A 23,947-nucleotide genomic window follows, 5' to 3' on the forward strand; every position below is an offset into this window, starting at 1 on the left:
CTCATCCTTCTACTCCTTTCCCAATCGCCCTTTTTCTTCTTCTTATTGTTTTTGTTCTTCTTCTTCTTCTTTTTTCCCATATTCTTCTCCTTTCTTTCATTATGTTTCTTCACCTCCACCATCTCCTACTCCTCCTCTCTTACCTTCTACTCCTTTCACTTCCCAATCTATTCTTCTTCTTCTTCTTCATCTACTTCTTTCTCATCTTCTTCATTTTTCATCATGTTTCTTCTCATCATCTTCCTGCTCCTTCTCCTACTTCCCCTACTCCTTTTTCATTTCCTTTTCCATCGTCTTTTTCTTTTTTTTCCTCCTCTTTATTTCTCAGCTTCTTCTCAATAATTCTTTTTTCTTCACTCTTCTTACTATCCCATGGCTTGCTGCTCATTTTTATCGTCGTATTCCTCCTTCTTTTCACTCTCCTCCTTTTAATCTCCATCTTCTTGTTACTGTTCTTATTCAAATACTTTATCTTCTTATCATCCTTTTCATCCTTCTTTCTCTTTCATTCATTTCTCTTCTTCATCTCATCATTTTTCTTCTTCTTCTCCCTCTTCTTCTTCCTCCTCTCCTTCCTTTTTCACCTCCTCCTCCTCCTCCTCTTCATCCTCCTTTCACTAAAAATGCAATTACTTCTTTTCTTATCATTCTTCTTCATCACTTTTTTCTCTCAACTTTCATAGCGTTAAAATACGGATAGAAAACAAACTTTCCTTAAAATGTCGTAGTTCTCGACACGTTTCAAGCCACTTCTCACTCGCTCTCTTTCTCCGTCTGTTTCACTTGATATTACCATGACGCCTCTCACTCGCACCGTCTTATCTGACAAAAGGTGCTCTGCTTTGTCCTGTCCCCGCTAAAAACAAAGCTCTAACTCACCCGACCAAATCGAATCAATGCGAAAATGGGATAAACCGATTTATATAGAAAAACTACGACGTATCTACTCAGGAAGCTCTGCTTACTTTTTGTTCTTTATAGTCTTCTTCTTCTTCTACGTCTTCTTATTTTTTTCCTCCTCCTCCTCCTTCTCCTTTCCACTCATCCACATCGATATCTCTAATGTCCCCTGCTCATTCTCCTTCTTCTCTTCTACTCCTCCTTGCGATTCCATTTCACTAATTGTTTACTCTTTCTGCTCACTTCGTCACTTGTCTATTTTTCTTTCACCATTTTGCTCTTCATCTTTTGCAAACCTCATACCTCTGTCTATATTTCTCCATGTATATTTCTTTCCTTTCCTTCTTCTTCTTCTCCTTGTCTTCTTCATGCTTCTCTTTCTCCTTCTTCTTCATGCTTCTCCTTCTCCTCCTTCTTCTCTTATCTTATAATTTTCTCTTTTATCCCATTACATTGTCCCCATTTCTCATCACTCTCCTTTCCTCTTACCTACTTCTTCTCTTTTCAATTATTTGAAATTCGTGATTATTTTAATAAGTAGATATTGTTTGTTTTTTCATATTGTTTGTAATATTTTTTTCTTTATCATATTATTTGTATTTTTTTGTTTTGTTATCTTGTAATAGAGAGTTAAGTGTAAAAGAGGGCCGACTGCACCCTAACTTCGCTCTCTACGAAAATAAAGGCAGTAATTCAATTCAATTCATATTTCTTCTTTTTCTCTCATCACCTCCAATTCCAAATCTACTCAGTCTTTGTTGTTTTTTTTCACCTCCTCCTGTTTCTGTCCCCCCCCATTTCCCTATTCAACTTCTCCTGTCCCATTTTTCAATTTCGTTACAACATTGACGAATAATGGAGGTTAACTTGATCTCTACTCTCTATGGTTTTATCTTATTCTCCTTCATTACCTTCTACCATTCTGGTTAATATACCCAGTCTGGAAGAGGTAGACCTCTCTTCTCTCTACCTTATTTCTATACTTGTTCACCTGACCTTATGATCTTCCTTATCAGCTCTTCTTTCTTCTCCTTCTCCTCCTTTCCACATCCGATCCCTCTTTTCATCTTCTTCTTCTTTCTCCGCATCTCATTCTAATTGTTCTTATTATTCTCATTCACATCATCTTCGTCATCTCGTCATTGTCTACAAAATCCTTCTACTCATCCCAATTCTCCTTCATCACCTCTTCTCATTCTCCTACGCTTCCTCTCACTCATCTTTCTTCCCTCCCTCCTCATCCTTCCACACCTCTCTCATATCTTCACTTTCTCTTTTCTGGCCAACTTGCAACTTTTCCATCTTCAAACCGGCGTGACGAGTCCTGAAAAACTTTTTCATGTTGCTGGACTTTCTTCTTGCTCCATCTTTTCATTCCTATCTTTCTCCTTTTCATCCTCTTCATCCACCTTTTCCTTCTTCTTTTTTTTTGTCTCCCTTTTTTTCTTATCCTTCTTTTTTATCTTCTTTTTCCTTATCCTTCCTTCGTCCGTCCCTTTCTTCTTCTTCTTCTTCTTCTTCTTCTTCTTCTTCTTCATCTCCTTCTTCTTCTTCTTCTTCTCTTCTTCTTCTTCTTCTTCTTCTTCTTCTTCTTCTTCTTCTTCTTCTTCTTCTTCTCCTCCTCCTCCTCCTCCTCCTCCTCCTCCTCCTTCTCCTCCTCCTCCTCCTCCTCCTCCTCTTCTTCTCTTCTTCTTCTCCTCCTCTTCTTCTCTTCTTCTTCTTATTCTTGTTCTTCTTTTATCGCAGCTTCAGAGAAGAATGCCGCGCCACACCCCGCCGACTCTGCAGGCAAAACGAGATGAAACTTTCTCAACAAATAAATCTGTGAGAACTATATCTTTCACTGGAAAGTAGCGAGTTACTAAATCCACCGCATCCCACTGCGATTCGCATTTATTGCTGCACTCAAATTGCAATAGTATGTACCAACTTGCCACACTTTATGACAACTTGGATATTTTCTGTTCATATCGCACACATCCATTTTGATTCTTGTTGACAAAATCTAGTTCAGTGATCTCAAGATTGGTTGGTTCGATATGTATAAACATATACTGTAATAGAGAAATCACTACCCATGTTTTCTCTTTGTTATAACCGTCTCAAAACGTTATTCGTTATATTATTTCCAGATCATGCGAACACAGTTGGATACATAAACTTTTATTGATGAGAAAAATAGTAATTGTCTCTCAATCAAATTTACAATCAATCAAATGTCACTTGATCGAATTGACAATCATTCCAATTTCAAGTTAAACAGGGTCTTATTTATATAAGAAGTTGTAATTTGATTGTAAAAGTTGGATATGTAGCAGGCTATGTCATGAAACCTGTTTGATGTATAACTATTCAAAATTAAAGAGAACAAGACTATTTTCTTGTTTAATTCAATTTCAAGTTCACATTTCAAACGATAAAGTATGTGGCAGTTTATGACACATGACACCCGGTCCAGTAAAACTTTCAAAAATTGAACAGTGCTAACAATAATATTTCTCATTTGTTGCATCTATTTAATAAACAATAACATTTCAAACCATAAAATATGTGGCTGGCTATAACACATGATACCTAGTTTAATAATGTACAACTTTTCAAAATGTAGAGGTTGACAATTTCTCATTTGGTGTATTCATTAATAAACAATCACATATGAAACCATATGTCCATTGTCCCAGAATTGGAGCAGACAGCATGCGACCAACCATGCTATAGTATTGATCAACAGGGTGGGAGGTGGTTAGGGCGGGGAGGGGAGGCTTGATAATTGGCCAGTTAATTGAAACAGCACAGACCACTATGGAACAGCAGATGCTGTGTGACATATGATGACTCATGCCAAGGAGCGCATACTGTATGTGCAAGCACTACAATGCAACAATATTCCCCAAAATAGAATTTCGCCAATTACAGCACCGATTGCCACTCAACAATTATTGCGCTCGGTCCAGTATGTGTTTGTGATTCATACAGTTCAATGCCTGTAACAATTATTTTGCGAGACAAAAGTGTAATTGTTGGTGTATTTGTTTGTTACTACGGGACTGGATTAATTAAGCGGGGGAGTGGTTTGGGAAATGTGTCGTGTGAACAAACAATGATTCTCGAACGATAAACACATATATTGATTCAATGGGAACATGAAAAATAGTTATGATATGTAATAATATCTGTAACATTAATAATATAATAATAATATCCACACTCTCACGTGTGAAGTTCTGTTTTATCAAATACCATCTTTCTCCATGAGTAAAATCTGTGATTTGAACTTAAAAGCGGACAGAATATTCTGTAGATAGAGAAAGATGAAACCTAGACCTCCAGATGACCAAATCTATTGGATGGTTGAGTTGACGAATGTCCTCCAGATGACAAAATCTATCGAATTGGATGAACTCATTCAATATGAGAACACAGTCGTTGCAGGGTTATCTCATTGATAATACCTTAGAGAAACAATAGCGAAATGGGATATCTACCATGGTATAGGGCGTTTATGTCGCAACTTTTACTGTTATCCCAAGCCGATTATTGTTGATTTTTACTGTTTTGACCGGGTAAGAGTGTATGAACGGCACAATATGATAGACTACCAGCGTCATAAAGCTTCACGGGAAAGATCTACGTGGGCTATCGGCTTGAGATAACAGTAAATGTTGCGACATAAACGCCCTATGCCATGGGATATCTACTTATGCTATTGTTTCTCTATGATAATACTCAGTCTATTGTGCATTCTTGAAAAGTAGCTCACAATTTCATACAATCTGGCAAACCAGATATTTGGTCATCTAGAAACGCAAGCTCAAACTTGTTTTACTCAGAATATAAACATGTTGGTCATGATTGAATTATATCATCATATTCCTGTCATTTACTTGAAATTTTGTGATATTTGTAGTTTGAGAATGTAGTTAATTACTTTAGTTATTGCACCACTCATTTCTTAGTAACGATCGTACTATTCAATCAGGTTTCGCGTTGTTAATTTGCATCTCATATCAAGTAGTAGTGATGGGACGTGAACCATCCACAGGATATGACACAGTCACCCGCCTTTGTTCATTAATGAATGGACTATCCTCCAGTGTATCTCAAACTAGAGGCTTCTCTGGGCCTCATACTGCCAAACATAATCGATTCATTATGCAAACGTGGGCCTCCAGTCTCAAGGCGCATCAACACACCAACATAAACTACTTCGAGCCTAATCAGTCAGCCCATAGTCGAGCACGAATTGATTAGTTGTGTCCTGATTAATTCAAATCTATACATTTAAACACTAAAGTCAGTGTTTGAAAAAACGAAACTAAATAATTAAAATGATAAACTCTCTTGTCATGTTTAGTTATGTCATTGAATCATAATATTTGATCCAAATTTTTTTCTTATTTCATTTGATTGGGTTGTGAACCTTGTGATATCAGAATTTTTGAAAAATACAGACATTAAGGCCCATTTATGCACCAAGTACGTTTCCGATAGTGTATATAGAGTATACGTTTCTATATAGTAGCTATAGTCGCATTTATTGACCGAGCAAAGTGGGGCCTAAGATTCAATTCAACGGTTTGGCATTTCTCTTAATGTTTAAATGTTTATAAGTTGCGCATTCACGGCGAAACGCGGTAATAGATTTTCATGAAATTTGACAGGTATGTTCCTTTTTTAATTGCGCGTCGACGTATATACAAGGTTTTTGAAATTTTGCATTTCAAGGATAATATAAAAGGAAAAAGGAGCCTCCTTCATACGCCAATATTAGAGTAAAAATCAGACTATAGAATTATTCATCATAAATCAGCTGACAAGTGATTACACAGATGTGTGGAGAAGCCAGTCTATTGCTGTTGAAGGTCTATAGTTTCAATCAGGTACTTGTGGATGAGATTACTGCGTGAGGTCTACTGTTCACAGAACTACTAATTGTAATGGGTACATTCCAAGATAAAACCAACAGCTAACCAATCTTCGTTTGAACTGAGATGCGGCCCCAAGGAATTCCCAGTTTATCAACAGTTAGAAATCAAAACAAAAACTTTATCAAAATCTGCGAAACATATTTATAACTAATATCCAATCTCACCTTGAATAAATCCATCAAAATCAACTAATCAGAAACCAATTCGTAGATCGTCATGAAAACACCTCAAATTCAAAATTAGAATTCTCTATCTCTGTATAAATACAATAGCAAGAAATGCATTCATATCACAGACGTGATAAATACAAATCTCTCGATAAAGAATGTCGAGAATGCTTATTGTGAAACGATTCATCAGGCTATCACTAGAGAATGTTTATTCAGGTAGTAGAAGTGCATTCAGTAAACGATGAATGAAAAACACACTGGAAAGCTTCACTAATTTGATCAAGTGGTTGTTCTTCGAGTTGAGCGGTGATTGGGTGAATGAGTAAGAGAGAGAGGGTTTGTTGGAGAGAGTGAGTGTGAATGGATTAGTGAAAGAGTGAGCGAGGGAAAGAGAGTGTTAGAGTGATAGAGAGAGTTTCGGAGAGCTGCAATCACAGTCAACATCCCGCGGCGTGCAACCAGTAGAGCACTCTACATACCGTACCGCTTGTTTTGAGACAGGTGTTAATTCATAGGCAGACACTTTTCTATCTCAAGGGTTTGTGTTTCCTATTGGTGCACTGCGATAGAGAGAGAAATAATAGAGTGTGTGTATGGGAAAGAGAGAGAGTGAAGAATTAGAAAAGAAACCGAGAGAGAGTGATAGACTCTTTGAGAGGAAAGCTGTGTAGGAGAGAATAAAAGATTAGAAGTGAAAGGAATGTTTGTTTGGATGGGAAAATTGATTGAGAGGGTGACAGGAAGAAATTGAAATCAGTCAAATAGATTGAATCGAAATGAAAATGCGAACGCTTGACCATAATAAGTGTGAAAATAATGAATGATTCATTCAAACTATTTGGAATTTTTGAACACATAACAAAACATGAATTCACGAAGTATGAACTTGAGAAATGAACTCGATAAAGAAATGAAATGCAATTTGAAATTACTATAATATGATATAGGTAGTTGGATAATTTGTTTAAAACGAAGACTGGGATAGAGAGAGGAAAATCGTCTATCCAAGAGAGGGAATGAGATATAGGAGAAGAGAATTTGTTTTTTCAAGTACACAAATGACTGCAAGAGAGGAATGAAACGATTGTATATATTTATCTGCTCCTGTTTAGACTACACATACTATCCATCAACTGCTATTTTATCCAGGCAAACACTGCCTGTAAGGTGTACGTTCAAACTAGATGCTTAGATCGTTGGCAGCATTGGTTGAATTGGAACCTTCAGTGTTATTCTTAAGGAATGCTGACAGTTTCAAGTGCATCCCACCATGTATCATTCATTACCTCCAGTGGATTACGGTGGCCTACACTCAATACCACTCTGTATATACAATGTATACTGTATCCTGTGTATACTGTACTGTTTTGAACTGCTCCACATTGGACAATCCTGTGTACCATACTGTATTTAGCAGGTGCACACAAAACCAAACTTTGTCCTGTATTTAGTTCCTGTAAACTAATTTCCACGGTGTGCTGTATTTAGCTGCCGTACTCAAACTGTTTCTGACCACTGTACTCCTTTTAGCAGGCTTCACTCTGCACTGTACTCTTCTTAGCGGGGTTCACTGTGATTTGTACTGTTTCTATCAGGTCTCCTCTAACTCTACAGATAACTGTACTTAGCTGCTCACTGATTGTAACGCTACTGTATTTAGCGCGCTGTGCATATTTGGGGTAGCGTTTAGTACTTTGTACTGAATAAAACTATATTCATGGTTTTGGAATGGCAAAGGAAATTGGACAAGTTGTGGGATAGTTGGATAGTTGTGGGAATAACGTTGGACAAACGTATTTTCTGCTGATAAACATTTCATGAGCCATTTGGATTAGTTTGCAGACGGACGCTGTCAGATACTGCCAATGAATTGTTGAATGGATCAGTGCAATTGAATTCAGTTTGAAAAGAGGACTGACCCCCACCGTACTAGTAAAACTGAAAATACTTCATGTACTATATATATTATACACTAATACTATACTACTTCATATACGAGTTCCTGATGATATCAAGTACAAATTCAAAACTACAAGAACTTCACATAGGGTGCTTGTCTGTACACTTAGAACAAGCTAATACAAACAAGAGTTGTATCTGTGGTGTTTGGTAAATTAGTATCACTTCCGAATCTGCGTACACACTTATGCACCCCGAACGCCCTCATCAGATGATTATATATGTATAAATATTCATAATAAGCACTGAATCAGCTGATAAAAAGCAAAAATCGTGCGTTCGTGGCGCACAAATCTGTACGCAGCTTTATAGATACATGTACTTGTACTTGTGTTACGTACAATTTCATACATTTTACTACTTATTTCCATTACTACTTATTATCCATTTTACTTGTTCAATTTCAATTTCAATTTATTCATTAATTTACACACTCAAGATACAAACACACAAAGACAACACTACAAATACCTAAATGAATGCATGCAAATAGAATAACAACAATCACAAAATACTAATCAACAACTGTGGTGCAGTATCATCACTATTATTAAAGAGTATATTATGATAATTGAGTTAGTGATCCATTATCCTTCCAACAATGACTCAAACAGGACTTATAAAAGATTCATGACAATCTTACTGAGATAACAATATCATTGACAATTTTTCCCTACCCATTGTTCTACTTCAAAGTCGGAAATGTCAAGAAAACACGCTCAAGCATTGAAAAGTTTCAGAACTGAAGGCGCGAAAGGAAGTGTTGAGAACGAATCAAAACTCGGTGATTATCCGAGACGACGCTAAGAAATCGGCGTGGAAGCCTTGATTGTGCTGCTATTCAGCAATTAGGGCATTTAATTATCGCGACACCCTTCAATAAGGGTGGATCGGTGCACGCATGCGCACAAGCGTGAGCGACACTTTCAATTTTCCGCCCAACTTCGACAACCAATTACCAACTTTAATTATAATCATTGGAGTTTGCTAACTATTTCAATTACCGAATCAAAGAAAACCTGTCTGCGGTGGTTTGGGCTGTGTCAGGAGTCAGCAGTCAATTTGCTGCGAAGCAATCTTAGCTCAACACTCAAGACGCGACTAATTCAGTTCCCGGCCACACCCACACTCTTCATGACATTCAATGTGCTGTCGTCGGCTTGCTCAAATTTGTTGTCGAATGTCGAGCTGCAAACTTTGCACATAATCTAGCTGAAATCAATTAATTGGTCATCACCGAAATATACTGGATCATTCTGAAATGTTTTAATATTGTTCTGGAATTCTTCAGTGTTCATATTCGAAACTTGGTTGTCAAAGCGTAAACTTTGTGCATATTCTTGTTGGAATCAATTGGTCATCAAAACACTTGATTGTTCTGAAATGTTTCAATATTGTTTTGGGCGGCTCTAAAAGTGTTCATATTTCAGACTCTGTTCTCAAATTTTCAGGTGTAACATTTTGTGTTTAGTCTACGTGATCATTCTGTCAAAAGTTATAAGTGTTTAAAGTTTTGATCCTTGACGTATCCTTATGACGTACCCCACAACTAGGAAATACTGAAATTAAATGTTTCTAACGAGTGATTCTCATAGAAAATAACCCTCATGAGATGATTTCAACTGAAATGTGAATTTTCTTGTTAAGATGACCTTGAAAAGGTATTACAATGAAAAATTTGTATTTTTGCTGTAGGACATGATTTTCTATTTTTGGGTATATTCCCCCTCCCCCCTCTACTAAATTCGAAAATTTCCCAGGAATCCTGTTTAGAATTAATTGTTCTTTCACGTGATATGTGGCTTTTATCTATACTGGAAAAATATCCATGTTGTGTAGGTTAGAAGTGGTAGGTTTGCATAGTTTTGAAAACACCTTAAAAAATGCCCCTTTTTTGATAATTCGTAGCTTTGGAACCAAAAATGCTAGAATCCTGCGCGACCACTCAATTTATTGGAAATTTCATTATCTTTAATTCTGTGGAGAATGATTTTTCTCCAAAAACTTGAAGTTTTTGAGATTAAATAGAAAAATAGAAAAAAATCCGAAATTTTAGGGGTATTGGGGGTTTTGGGGTGAAACCGCTCTCTGGCTTGTCAGAAAATTTTATATTCGAATTCAGCGCACCAAAATACAAATAGAACCGTCGAGAAAAATTCTTTCGGGGCTGTTTCCTGAAAAACGGCCATTTGACCGTTAGTCTCCAAACGACTTATAAGATTCCATCCATTATAAGAATTATTGATTTGATAATAATTAACTTATAGGAATTATTAGAATTCATCCATTCATCAGTCAGAATTTGCTCTTAAATTAATACTCCGCACTGCTGACTTATAATATTAATTTATAATAATTTATTATTCATTCAAAATGAACAAATCTCATAAGTATGCAGGTGATCCGAAAACATAATAATTATTCAAAGCTTATTCGAAAATCAATCATTATCATACATTGTATTGATTATAAAGGTATCTTCATATGAAACAACTGTAATTCATACTGATTCATGCTAATTGAGGATTCGGTTCCTATTCAGTTAGAGTTAATCATAATGATAATAATTGATTAACTGTAGAGTGTTTTATAGAACTCGTTGGAAATGGACGGTCACATAACCATGTGTTGCCATTGTTGCCGATTCTATATTATTCATGACAGTGGCCAGACAATGGTCTCTCACATGTTGAGCATGAATATGCATTGCTGGTCCAATCATTCATATTGAATAATTAGATTCAAAGGTCCGCTGAAGTGTAGTGCACACTATAGCACAGATCTGTTTACTTAGTCTATCACTATAGGTATTGTTGCTGCTCATTGTTGTCGCTAGAGGTCTCTGTTATACCAGAGAAAACAAAAATACTATTTGTTCACCTCTGGTTCTTTCATTGATGCAGTACATCAATTTACAGTATTTTGTTTGCGGTGGAAATTTGGTTCCTGACCTCAAGCTACAAAACCAAACTGCAAAATCAAAACTGAATGAATGCAAACTTTAGAGTTTGAAACCTCAATCAATAAAGACATACTATGCTATAGGCCCACATATACAAGACATCCAACTTTATTCAAGACATACGTTAAGCATCTTTCTAGGGCACGGCATAAAACAATCGTATACGTTTGCTTTGTTCTATGGTGAATAAAATCAATGTACAGAATTTGTCTGGGAAAAGCATATTTTTGTAATAGTTCATAATACGAGATAGCTTCGGACGTGTTTTGGTGATAAAATATCTTCAATGAATATATTTTTATCTTTATCTTCAATCAATATCGTTAAGTTCAAATCCTATTATCTGTTGATTTTCAACTCAACACTATAATTTCCATTCCTTATACAGTAGAAGCTCTCTTAACCGACCCCTACGGGACCGGACCGTGGTCGGATAACGAAAAAGGTCGGTTAAACCGAATAATATTGTAAATAGTCGTAATAGGTGTTAAAATCATTCAAACACGTGAAAAAAAGCTTTTAAAAACTGTTCCTAAACTTTTAAAACTACTGTAGCCATTACTCACCCAATAAACAACAACTGTTGTTTTAGGAGGAAGTTTGAGTTTCTTTTCACGTTCTAAAATTTTCAATTAGTAATACAGTATTTTTCAGTTATTAGTGATGATTTAGAGAAGTATTTTATTAAATTTGGTTTTCAACTTTCCTAAATTCTAAATTCCTAGTTTATAAATATTTTGGACTCAAAATTGGACAAAATTCGTGAAATGTAAACATAACCTATTTTTGGACAATTTCTATCTAAATTTGGGAAAGGAACAGTTTTGGGCTTTAAGCCTGTTGTTCCTTTCCCAATCATTCACAGTTGAGAATGATAGTGTATGTTTCAATGTATAAATAAATGAATAAATGAATAGTCCTTATGATCTTCCATGTCCCTTGATCAATGAGACACCGTAATGTATAAGAATAAAAAGAAGTAACATAAATCTAACTCATTTTAATAAACATATGTTCGACCTGTTGAAACATGAAAGCTATTTTTGGATCGTTATCGCAGCAGCAGCGGAAGTTTGTATATTCCTGGAAACGGTCGGTTAATCCGACAGGCGGTTTATCCGAGGTCGGTTAAGAGAACTTCTACTGTACTTGAATTCTCAATTGCGAGGTTATAACCTCATGAATTCTGATAAAATACCCAAAGAAAAAGTAAATTCTCATGGCTTTTGATTATGAGGAGTACCTTGCGGGAAGGTTCCACCTCGCCTGATTAATTTAAGTAGTCGGATTCAGGTTGATTTTTCACATAATACATTTTTACATAACAAAATGCATTATAATTATAACAATTGAAACTTTTATAAAAGTAAAACAGAAGACTCTACCTGATAACATAACTATTCACCGGGTACCTCCTATGGATTAGATGCTCATGTAGGCCCGTTTTATTTATTTATTTATTTATTTATTTAATGGATAGAGGTATAGATTATAGATATCAACACTATTTAATGATTTCCCACAATCATTGTGCAACCGGGTCTCAGTGTCAATTTCGTTTCTTGACATCAAATTTAATGTACAAACTATGGATTTTTCAATCAATCCTTCTCTCAATTTCACTTCATTTATTAAATTTACAGATTTTCCTGTCCATTGTACTGAAGAAACATCATTGAATCACAAACTATGTAGCAGTATTGTTGTAGTACGAGTTTGGCGGTTTAGAAAAGTTTGTGAAATTCATACCGTCGAAATATTTCTGGCGCCCCTGTGTACAGCTTATGCACATGCAATGAAAATTTAATGTGGAAATTTTGGTTGGCAAAGCCCTGAAGAATATGAGAAAAGTGTCGGCCGCTGAGTTCCTCTCCTTTTTTGGCGAGTTAGAGCGGATGTGGAAATTGCCTGACGTCCTAGGGGGATGACTTTGGGGTGAGAATTTGAGTTAGAAGAGAGAGAGAGAGAGTGAAGAATAAGTGGTGTGAAACTGGAAGGAAAGAAGAATGAGAGTCGTCGACCGCGGAGTTGTTTGGGGGTTGAGGGTTTTGTAACTGCGCCGCAAGGAGTTGGAGAGGTGAAGTTATCGAGCTTGCGGTCCACGCTCAGCCAGACCACTAGCTCCTGCTATTTTCCCTAAATCTCCCCCTTGTTTCCCATCCCCCCTTCATCGCCCCCCAACAACCCAACACAGTTTGCGTCAAGAATATTTTTAGCCTCCAGAAAAAAAAATACTGACTGTTTTCCCTACTGTTGTCCACAGAGGAAAAGAACTGTCACTCGAAATTCCGCGCTGTCGTATTTTTTATGCCAACTGGAAAAAATACGACCAAACACCCCCCCCCTATACTCCCTCCACCCTGCGGTAGATACTGTTCTTTTTTGATAGATTGACTGGGTCTGGCATGTCATGTTGTTTCACTATTTTCGGGAAGAATTTTTAGGCTGGGCTCGAAAGCAGACAGCAGGCTCTAAGCAATTCTCGATATTGGGAAACAATTTTTGGGTATTTCACTTCTCCCAAACTATATAGGTTATTTAGTTATGGGTATAAGCTTCAATGGATCCTACATGAATAGATATTGTAGGTGCAGTAAGGTATATTTCAACCTGAAAATAAGCTACCAAGTTAGTAAAATTGGGATGGAAAACAGGAGCCTCCCATTTTACTTTCTATAAAAATGGAAGGTTGAAGATAGGATTCTATGTGGTGCTTTGGGTCAATGTTGAAGCTAATAATTCATGCTAGGTTCATTACATAGAACACCGTGCTATACACGTCTAGTGTGTGAGCAGCGTTATGTTTTATCATATGAGGCATATTGGGTATGGATATAAGATAGTGAAAGTGATATAGTTCTTACTATGAAAGTGACATGAGGTAAAATTAAAGTTCAAGGCCTTATAACAAAAGCAGACCAAACAAAGTTTCCCTTGAGGTTGCAATTTTATGAAGGTTACAGTCACGATCTTATATATTCATAATGCTGAGCTCATTTCCTTGACAACCATGATTGGAAGAGATGGAAAATTATTTATTTGTTCTTCATTCATAGTACAATAGAAATTTATAGATCCGCGATACAATAGATCATCGACTCGTTATAAAATAGGCAGTAAAGAAAGTGGGAAACTGTGAAAAAACGGAACCTTTGAAAGACACAAATAAAGGGAGAAAATCAATTTTGATCGAACCTTACTTGACATTTTACCCGTAAACCCCAACCCTACCCACTAAGCTATATTCCAGTCAAAGGTCATAAGGTGACATTCTCATGGGCCAATAAATGTTCGATGAACAGTTTAGCAGCCAGATTAATAATCCATTCAACACGATCTCCGAATGAATCTGCAAATTATGCAGGCTATTAGTAGCCAAGTGATACATATTACAGCATTAGGACAGATGCGACATAATTTAAATTTAATTAAGTTGTAAATGGCGTCCATTTCTGTCGTCGTTGGTTGCACGTCACAGAATAATGGCGAGCCATTACCTCTCATCCATGATCCAGCAAAATGGTCTCCATTAGATGGGTCTCAGTTTCCTTCTCTCCACAGCACGTCAGATAAATTTCTTCCTTCATCTTGAATCTCTCCTAGACTAGGCCTACTTGTTTCAGTACTAATCGCTGCTTCTACCGTTTCTCAGGTTATTGGTGGTTATTGTAGGTATATGTTGGTATAGGATGATATAATATATTGGTAGATATATATTCAAATATATAATGTTGGTAGCTGTATCAGAGACAAATAATCAAGGTATCTTTACTCTATGGCCTACATTTAGTATTTTGTCCCATTTTGAGTCTATTCTTCTCAATCAAAGGCTAGGCCGTAGATTAGACTTGTTTCTGGAATGTGCCGTTGGATTGTGTAGTTTCATTAATAAAAGACCTTTCCTTCTTAGAATAATACTCACATTTCTTAATTTTGAATATTTTCCTCGAATATAACTTGTGGATTAGATTTGTTCCTGGAATGAGTCGTTAGAGTGTGCGATTTCATTCATAAAATACCTTTTGCGCTGAGAATAATGCTCGCATAGGCTTGTGCGTGGGCAATGCTTATGATGTGAGTTAGATTTGTTCCTGGAATGTGTCGTTTCGAGGGTGTGATTTCATTCATGAAAGCCCTATTTCTGCTGAGAATAATTCTCGCTTTTAGGTGGGTTTTTATAAATTTTAATAATGGGAACTGGCTTCAACAGTAGAGCTCGCAATTCAATCGATTCTTCAACTCATTACGTGCAGATATGAATGAGGCAATATCTCTCTATCTAGTGAGCCATAGACAAAATAAGCATAAGAAGATCTCCCCATGGTATAGGGCGTTTATATTGCAAATTTCACTGTTAACGTTAATTCGAGTTATTTGACTGTTAATTCGAGCTATGTGACGCTGGTAGTTTCTCGTACTGGGCCGTGCTTACATTTTCATCCGGCCAAAACAGTAGTAATCGACAGTAGTCGACGTAATTGGCTTAAGTTAACAAGAAAATTGGCTTGACATTTGGTAGATAACTCCATATACCATGGTATATCTCATTTTGACTATATCTTTTCTTTATGACTTACCGCATCGAGCAGCAGAATAGTATGGGGGTGAAGTCCCACATTTGGCCATGGAAATTCCAATGGAAGTTGAGCTATAGTGTCATTAGCCGACACTAGACTCATCCAAGTAATTCAAATATGGTAATGGGAACCGTTAAAAACAACAAGATCAACAAAAGATGGACAGGAGTCATAATATAGCCATATTCCATCATATACCAAAATGAACAAATTGAAAATGGAACCAAAATGGAACAAAAAACTAAATGATAGCCGTAGAGTAACATATTCCATCATATAGCAAAATATACCTACAATAACCACATCCGGAGAAACGGTAGAAGCAACGATTAGCACCGAAATTTGTTCCAAATTTCAAGCGAATTTCCTGGTCAACTTAAGCCGATTACGTCGACTATTTTAGAGTACTCGTAGCTATCAAAACCAAATGGATTAAATGAGAAATAATGGAAAAATATACTATTTGAGAACCAGTAAACACGAAAATAGTAAAGCTACAACAAAAAACAATGATAGACAAAATTGATTTGAAGAGAGAAGACACGGATAAATAAAAAGAACAATTAAACTGTATATGAATTTTTCATTTCCATCACATTTCCAGTTAGGTCAAGGTAATCTTAATCAATTTTTTCATTTTCTCACATGAGAAAAGAGAGATTTCCTCTCTTGATTGTCTGTTCTATTCTGTTCCTACGATTGTCAAATATCTAACAACATTACTAAATTCAAAATTATCACTTGTCAACTATTCTCAAGGAGTATTCTCGGACCATGAATGTGAAGTACGTGACATACACATAACCTTTTGGACTTTATTACCATTAAAATTTGAGAGAGGAATAGGAGCTCAAGCTAGGTTTGATTTACCTCTTCCAGATCATAATATCTATTATTATAGATCATTAGAATAGTTGTTTTGATAGATAAATTATTGATTGAACAAGAAGGTAGAAATTGAATTATATGGTTAAAATTAGTCTGTTCATTTGAACTACAACTGTAAGGCCTGGAGTCGTTTTTTGTTATCCTAATAATTTCCATTGCTTTCAAAATTTTCAACCTACTGCCTCTACAATTGACATGCAGAAATTCAACATTTTCTTCAGTGATTGTTTATTATTAAATGCAACATGTTATCTTTTCATTCAATCATGATAATTTGTATATATTTTTTCTGTTACAGTGCACATCCAAATAAAAGGAGAACAGTGAAGAAGTTACTGGAGGAGGGAAGACTGGAAATCACGACTGGAGGGTGGGTGATGACTGACGAAGCGACCGTCCACATCTATGCCATGCTCGATCAACTCATTGAAGGTAATAATCATTACATCTCAAGTATCTATAACACAATTGTAAGAACTTCCGATTTGCAGGGATATGCGGAGTAGAAGTATGGAGGGAGATGGAGAACCAGTTCAGTCAATTAGAACGATGAATAGAGTAGAGACAAGTGCGGTTGCCAAGTTGACAAAACAGGCTCAGTGGATGAAGCGCTTTCAGAGAGGAAACGCTCACTATTCTATGGACGATTTTAATGGAAAAAACTTCGGGGAGGAATAGCTTTGGGCTGTGCCTGTTGATCCTCCCCAAATTATTTTACATAATAATTCAATCATTAAAATAATAATAATAAAGACTATATAACGCCTTCCGCTCTAGCATGGCAATATCACTGCCGCTGTATCTCAAGTTGGAAGACCTGTTAATCAGTTAAAGGCGTGCCTAGTCTCAGCTAATGACAGCAGAGCTCAACCTTCATTGGCCAATAGCTAATTACCAATCATAAGGCTTCACCAATACTTTATATTCTGCTGTTTAATGTAAAGGTTCCAGTTTTTTAGAGATTCATAATAGTGTAACAACCGAAACTTGTATCTCAAATTGTTATAACAAATCAGTGGTTTTATATAGTAGTTTATAGTGGTTTTATATAAGTCGTTTTCAAACAATTCGGATAACTAACACAACATTAATTTTACTCCACGACAGCACAAAAAGTATCATTCCATTCCAAAGCAATTGAGCTCGATTTAATCTCACCTAATTTAATTTACAGAGGAATATTCATTCCTCTTTAGTAAAACTAAAATCTCACCTGTGAGCAACAATTCCTGTAGCCTTATTCTATGGTAGAATTCTTTACTGAGCCAAGATCAACAACGCTTTATTTCAACAAAAAGGACAACATCCAAACAAACCAGGATAAAATTCAGAAGAGAGAAGACTGCTCACAAAGCTCAATCAATGTCCGTTTCTTTAATCTTTCCATCCCAATTATTTGCAACGTAACGGTATCACAGGCCCAGTGGCATGGATAGAATACGAATCGGCCGTTATATGAATATGCATCATGGCTTTCTGTTTTCAGAGACGAAAAAAGCGCGTGTTAATTTGTAAAGCAGAGAAAATCCAATGAGTGCCAATCGATTTTGGGGCTTAAAACCCCCCAAGTACCCCAACTTTCCCCCCGATCTTTTCATAGCCCCGGAAATTCGTTCAATCACATATTTGTGCCCGTCGAGGAACAAATAGAGGATTGAATTTTGTGTAAATTTTAGCCGGCCTTGATTACACTCAGTAATCCTTCTTCGGTTCTCTGGCATTTATCTTCCTCGGTCGACCAATTTAATCCTTTCCTGTATTCCATCCCGATGAATTCAATATTACTGATGAAAATAATGGAATTTGTATGCTGCTGTAACCAGTGCTCTTTTTACATGATTTGTTCGTTCATTTTTGTTGGATTAATGAGAATTGGTAGCTATTGTGTTGAACGGATATGACTCCTATATTTGATTGGGGTAGAAGATTACGGAAATTAGCCTACTATACTTCATACAGCTAAAAAAGTAATTTCCTATCTGATGAGATATCGTACATACGAAGTGGTTTTTTCCAATGCATACATGTATAATATGACCCATTTCTACAGTATTGACTGATAACTGATGGAAAATAATAGTCTACGAATTATATTCATACCATATCAATGATGATTCACTCTTATGATTCTATTCATATTACTATATCGATCTGTGCAATTTTATCCATTGTGGTAGATTAACAAGAATGAAAAACTAATCTTTCAACAACTGACAATAATTGAAGTTTCCTTGCTAATCATAAATAAATCATTAATCATTGTTAATCATCAATTAATATAATATGATTGTAGCTTTGAATCCTATGATTGTACTGTTCAATCCTGCTCCAACTGGGTTTGATTCGTTTTATTTGATGGTAATTTTTTCTTTGTCAAATTGTGAGCAATGGGTAATGTCAAGTAAAGAATGCAATAAAATATTTTGATTACTTTTTTGAATGATGAGTGATTCCAGGAACGCATCAGTGAATCAGGAAATATTATACTTGATTTCTGAATATAATATGGCATTGATCACAACCAATAACTCCCACATTGAAGGAGTGATAGGAAGAGGTTTTGCAATTGGATAAAATGCAGTGGAAATAATATTATTCTATCAGTAATTTTTTGGTCCTGCAAAATTATTTCTTTAATATGTGAATATTTCCTGTTTTAGTTATAATAATGTGAAATTTTTTTCTTTATCTATTTTTTGTATAGGGCTACTTTTATAGAAATAGAAAGAAAAATAAAAATCTTAGTACTCTTTTTTAAATATTTAATCACAACATGTTTGAAGTAAAAAATAATAAATACTGCTAGAAGATTCTTATTTTGATCATATGTTAGTGTATTCATATGATTTTATGAACTAATACTGAACTTAATCCAATTAGACACCAATAACCCCATTTTTGATATAATCATGCGAATTTAAATCCACAATTTATAGTATTAGTTCATAAAATCATATGAATACACTAACATATGATCAAAATAAGAATCTTCTAGCAGTATTTATTTACTTATTTCATATCACTTGAAAATGGCATCAATGTCCGAAATATGTTGTGATTAAATATTTCAAAAAAGGTTACTAAGATTTTTATTTCTCTTTCTATTAAAATTTTTCTTCTATGTTTGGTTATGGATCATCTAAATTCAAAAACTTACTTTGTGGAAATAATTAGGGACTGAAAGTTTTGTGAAGTGAACTACAAGACTCAACCTATTTCGGACTTTGTCTTACGTTATCTAAATTTGGGAAAGGAATAGCACAAGGTTACCTTATTTTTTCCCTCCCTATCATATTAATGATGTACTTAATGTATGAACCATAATAAAGAATAAAGAAAGTTATGAATGTCAATGATTAGCTCTAAAAAATTTTACATTCGATTCTTATAAAAATTCAACCAATGAGATTTCACTCATGATTATTTGAATTGAATGAAAATTGAATTGTATTTGTCTCAAAAACTGCGAATCTCTCAAAATGTGTGCTGCTAATCAGGCCATCCAATTGAGCTTTATCATAGCTCTTGAGTGAAAGGTTGAGATTGCTGATGTTCTGATCACCATTCGTTAAATGGGACTCCATTCTCAGTGATAAAGCCTACCACTTGGGACTGTTGTTGGAATACATTTTAAATTTGCATTGCAAATTGGTCTGTAGTGGCTCTTATTTTGGAAGGCTCAATTCAATTATTTATTTCGTCTCGTATTTACTGGTTGGTCTCTTCTTCCAACAGTTTGATCTTGTATATTCTCAATTATTAAAATATCATTCAAATTCTAAAAATAAATTCGATCATGATCAATTTATTCACCAAAAATGGACATTTATGTAATTAACTCGATACTTTACTTTCCTGAACTCTCTTTCTTTCTGTTCTCTCTTTTTACTTATCTGATATTTTTTCTTCTCTTTTATCAACCTATTATATGAACCAATTTTCCCCGTATCCTTTCTCTAATATTCTTCTTTATTAAAACTTTCAATAGTAATATTGTAACTCAAATTCTCTCTTTTATGTGGAGTAAGATGAATTAGTATCTATAAGCACTTTATTTATCTTATTTATTTATAATTTTTACAAAGTAGCACTGATTGGGAGAGAAAAACTAAGGATACTCCTTGTACTATTTCCCAAATTTAGATAACATTTTAAAAGTCCAAAATAGGGTTATGGTTTCACTTTTCTAAAATTTAGTCCATTTTCACTAAAAAACAACGGAAACTAAGAATTTTAAATTTTGACGGTTAAAAACAGAATAAAAAACAAAAATATCACACTCAAATCACCATTAATTTGAATATTTTTGCGTAATTTGACAAAATTCAGAGCCAGAAAAAAACACAACTTTATTCTTCTTTTTCTAATTTCTCTCTCTCTTTACCCTCCTCCTCCAACTCTTATCTTATTCTTCCTCACATTCTCACTTTTCTCTCACATTTTTCTTCTAATTTGAATGAGTTTTTTCTTCAATTCTCTTTCCTTCCTCTCTTCAATTCTTCCCTTTCATTTTGTTCCACTCAAGATGACGCTTACATAAGCTAAAGGTATTAGAATTTGATTCTAATAAATATCCTTGTCAAAAAAAAATTTAAAATCAAACAAATATTCTCCATTTTAATTAAATAATCTATTCAACGTAATAAAATTAATTCCCTAAACAGGTTTAGACTAAATTCTATTTCTCTACAGTGGTCACCTGTCCAACGGGAACGGAAGTAACATTTGCCTGGCTCTCAATTTATCCGAACGATGAGAGATGAGCGCCACCACGGAAACTTTCTCTCATCCCTAATCTCTACTTCTCACTAGTAGATACAACTAGTTAAACTGTCGGTCCCGGCTGAAGTATGACAGTTGTAAAGCCCATTCTCTGCGTATATTTCTAGTCAGGCATGGGACTATTCAACAACCAAAAGTCAAACGGATTTACATTTCTACTATAATGAGGGCCACGTTATAATGGCAGTGGAGAAAGATAGGAAAACAACGTTGCTGATTCTCTGCCTTGCTTCTGCCTTCTAAACAGTTTAGCTGATACCGGTATATTTGATGTAGTACAAACAGCTCATTCTTGTTTAAAATAATCAATCATATTTTATGCGTCAAGAAATATGTTTTTTCAATTATTAAATAATACATTTTCATAATTGAGATTTAATAATCTGTTAATTATATTGAAACACTATCTGGCAACGTTGCAGAGCTAGAAAAGGATAGCGCTATCTGCTTGTGGAATTCTAAAAAGGATAACAACACCATTGTCAATCGAATAGTGCCATTATAACGAGGACCCCACTAAAGTACTACTTCTCCACTCTCTTATTACCAAGAAATACACCTCTTATTACATTATCATACTGGCCACTAGACCACTAAACCACTCTGTTGTTAAAAGTCACATCAGAAGAAGTAGGTAAACGTTGAAAACATGTCGTCACGTTTCGCATTTTGTTAGTGGCTGAATTTTCCGAGTGGAAAATTTCTGAAAACGAGCTGCTCAATTTGAAATTCCAGTCTCGTTCGGTTGTTGTCTTTAGCGTTGAGAGAGACTGAGGTATAGAGAGTTAGATGGAGAGAGAGAGAGAGTAAGATTCAGAGAGAGAGAGAGAGAGAGAGAGTGATTGAGAGTAGCTGAGAATGGTACACTCGCCGAAACATATCTATAAAAAGCGCACATTAAACCCGAGTGTGTTGAACAGCAAGGACTCCCCTGAAGCGACTAGTTAGTGTTATGTCCCCGCGGTAGATGATATTATCAGCTTTTATTGGTATCGTACTCCTTGCGATATGAAGAAGCTAACTGTGTCGCGGTTATCATGTCTCCTTTCTTCATCTTTTCCTTTTCCTTCCGCCTCTTGTAGTGTTGTTATTGCTTTTTGGAGAGCCTCTTGGGAGAAGAGATGGCGGGAAAAAGGATGGAGGGGAGAAGGGGACCCTTAACAGCAAAGGGATGCAGTGGGGTAGGGGGAGAAGACACTTTCCCCTCTCGTGGCTCGTAAATTGCAATCACAAGTCGAAAGCAGCATCGCTATACTCTTGTCGTTTGGTGAAGCCTCCTCTTCAGCTAAGAATTGTGCACGTCTTCACTTGCCCACTATAGTACTGAACGTCCGTGCACTGCATCGAATTTATCTAGTTTGTCATTTTTGTGCTCTTTTATCCAATTGATTCCTTGACAAATATATTTTTCTTATCCGTTTCACATTCCTATGTCTGAGATTCCTATATAGTCTTACCCTCCTTTTGCAGGTTCCTCGTTTGGACTTTTCCAATTTGCAATTCACCATCTTGCTATTGTCCTTATCCTTTAGCACCACATGAATTCTCCTCATTTTTCTATTTCTGATTGAATAATATGCTCTTCGACGAGTCTCTCTTCCCTTTTTCTATTTCACTTGAACTTTTTAAAGATCTAGTTTTGGCTCCTCCATCCTCCGCTCCAATTATTTCACGTGTCTACTTCTTTCATTCTTTTTTTCAATAATGATGAATTAGCTTTCATCATTTTTGAATTATATATTTTCTCGTACAATTTCTCATCATGTTTCTATTGAATTCAAGTAATTATTGATGGTAGATTTTTCAATAAAATGTCATATATCTAACGTTTTCCTGGTATTTTCTCTCTTTTATTATCTGCTCTTACCTTTCTCCCCAATCAATCTCATATTCCACTTATATCAACCCTCTTTCCGCTACTTGCTTTCTCATTTTTCTCATCATTATTACTTTACTCATATATATTCAAACCACTATCAAATCTCTTGTTGTATGTTTTCTATCTACTCCTGTCCTCCTCAATTCTCAGAAGAAATAACTAAGATATATAGGTCAACAGATGGAATTGAATAGAGAATGCATTTATTCAAATGCTAATTAATATATAATTATTATTCAACTAAAATCCTTAATAATTGCTGTGAATCACCCCGAAGACTTCTGCTACTGCTAATTCCCGGGCTGGCAACCAATTTTTGGATAGTAGTTCTCGTCAAATTTCCATCCAGCTGTTAACCCTGTTGTCAATGTCTGCAGTAGTAGAAGTCTTCGGGGTGATTCACAGCATTTATTTAGGATTTTCGTTAAATAATAATTATATATCAATTAGCATTTGAATAAATGCATTCTCTATTTAATTCCATCTGTAACTGGTTGGCCGCTATGGCTTCGTATAAAATGTGCGCTGCTATCCAGAGATTGTCAGTTTGGTGTAAGGGTGGGCGTTCCTGACTGGCGGTTGGGAGGTGCAGGGTTCGATTCCCGGGCTGGCAACTAATTTTTGGATAGTAGTTCTCATCGAATTTCCATCCAGCTGTTAACCCTGTTGTCAATGTCTGCAGTAGCAGAAGTCTTCGGGGTGATTTACAGCATTTATTTAGGATTTTCGTTAAATAATAATTATAAAAAATGAGATAAAAAATATATATATTGAGCTTTTATTGTTAAGCTTCTTACTTAAGAAGCTTACTTACGTTACTTCACCTCTTAGTCTCCCTCTTCCTGTCTTCTCTCTTCATCCATCATTCTCTTTTCCTTCTCCTATGTTTTTATTGTATCCTG

At 35.6% G+C, this 23,947-nt stretch overlaps 1 protein-coding gene across 1 annotated transcript in view; it reads left to right on the forward strand.

Moving 5' to 3' along the window:
* Nucleotides 1-23,947, forward strand: part of LOC111049528 (alpha-mannosidase 2) — a 303,216-nt gene that overhangs the window by 266,415 nt on the left and 12,854 nt on the right. Inside the window, exon 5 of the mRNA XM_039423362.1 lies at nucleotides 16,683-16,816. Within this exon, the coding sequence (XP_039279296.1) occupies nucleotides 16,683-16,816 (134 nt within the window). The remainder of the gene's footprint in view (nucleotides 1-16,682; nucleotides 16,817-23,947) is intronic.

This window comes from Nilaparvata lugens, chromosome 3, assembly GCF_014356525.2.
Source record: "Nilaparvata lugens isolate BPH chromosome 3, ASM1435652v1, whole genome shotgun sequence".
Taxonomy (NCBI): domain Eukaryota; kingdom Metazoa; phylum Arthropoda; class Insecta; order Hemiptera; family Delphacidae; genus Nilaparvata; species Nilaparvata lugens.